At 38.9% G+C, this 1,302-nt stretch overlaps 1 protein-coding gene across 1 annotated transcript in view; it reads right to left on the bottom strand.

The window, feature by feature from the left end:
- The window catches only part of AASS (aminoadipate-semialdehyde synthase), a 75,526-nt gene that overhangs the window by 22,543 nt on the left and 51,681 nt on the right, over window positions 1-1,302 (bottom strand). Inside the window, exons 16-17 of the mRNA XM_017856931.1 lie at window positions 335-445; window positions 130-238 (exon numbers count right to left, since the gene is read on the bottom strand). Coding sequence (XP_017712420.1) covers window positions 130-238; window positions 335-445 — 220 coding nt within the window. The remainder of the gene's footprint in view (window positions 1-129; window positions 239-334; window positions 446-1,302) is intronic.

The raw sequence follows: 1,302 nt of genomic DNA, 5'->3' as shown, positions 1-1,302 counted from the left end.
AAAAAAAAAAAAAAAAAAAAAAACTCTAACTTTGATTAAAGGTGTTGCTATATTATAACTCATACTTTGATTCTGTACACAAGAAGTTAGACATTTTAATGTTCTCCTTTGGGCATAAATTGGGCTCACCGTGGCTCCCACTTCCTTGGCTTTATCTATTGTTTCCATTGCTAACATGTGATCAAGACCAGGGTCCAATCCCAATTCACCAACGATTGTGATGCCAGCATCTTCCACACTGCAGCAGGTGGAAAGAGGAAAAAGGAAAACTTGGATATAAAATAAAAACAGTGCCATGGATTCATTCAGTTTGTTTAAAATGATTAAAACTTACCTTTTTTCCAATTCTTTTAGTGCTGGTGTGATGTAGCTTGCGGTGACCATGTTAACTTTGTTTGTGATGCAGGCCTTGGCCACAAGAGGGTGCAATACATAAGGCAACAAGCTTAAAAACAGGAAGAAACTAATCAGAAACTCCCTTTTTCAACCCTACCTGGTACTTGAACTGTATTAAAGCTGCATCTTAAGTTACTGTTCTGATTAAATTATTCTCTCAGAAAAGGCAACACTTATACACTGTTGGTGGGAATGTAAATTAGTTCAGCTGCTGCAGAGGGCATTTCAGAGATTTCTCAAAGAGCTAAAGGTTGAACTACCATTTGACCTAGCAATCGCATTACTGGGTATCTATCCAAAGGAAAATAGATTATTCTACCAAAAAGACACATGCACTCATATATTCATCACAGCACTATTCTCAGTAACAAAGAATGCAATAAATTGACATGCCCATCAATAGTGGATTGGGGCCAGGTGCTGTGGCTCATGCCTGTATTCCCAGCACTTTAGGAGGTCAAAGACAGGTGGATCGCTTGGGTCCAGGAGTCGAGACCAGCTTGGACAACATGGTGAAATATCATCTCTACAAAAAATTCAAAAATTAGCCCAGCATGTTGGCGCATGCCTGTAGTCCCAGCTACTCCAGAGACTGAAAGTGAGAGGATCACTTGAGCTCAGGAGGTCAAGGCTGCAGTGAGTCGAGATCACACCACTGCACACCAGCCTGGGCAGTAGGGTGACACCCTGTCTCAACAAAACAAAACAAAATGAAACAAAAATAAAAAAACACCAAAAACAGTGAATTGGATTAAAAACTGTAATACATACACACCACTGAATACTACATAGCCATAAAAAAGAATGAAATCATGTTCTTTGCAGCAACATGGATGCAGCTGGAAACTATTATCTTTTTTTTTTTTTTCCTATACTAGGAACTCTCTTAATTCTAACTAGGTCTTT

This window comes from Rhinopithecus bieti, unplaced genomic scaffold (assembly GCF_001698545.2).
Source record: "Rhinopithecus bieti isolate Rb0 unplaced genomic scaffold, ASM169854v2 scaffold_42380, whole genome shotgun sequence".
NCBI lineage: Eukaryota > Metazoa > Chordata > Mammalia > Primates > Cercopithecidae > Rhinopithecus > Rhinopithecus bieti.
This window is presented reverse-complemented; position numbering and strand designations above follow the sequence as displayed.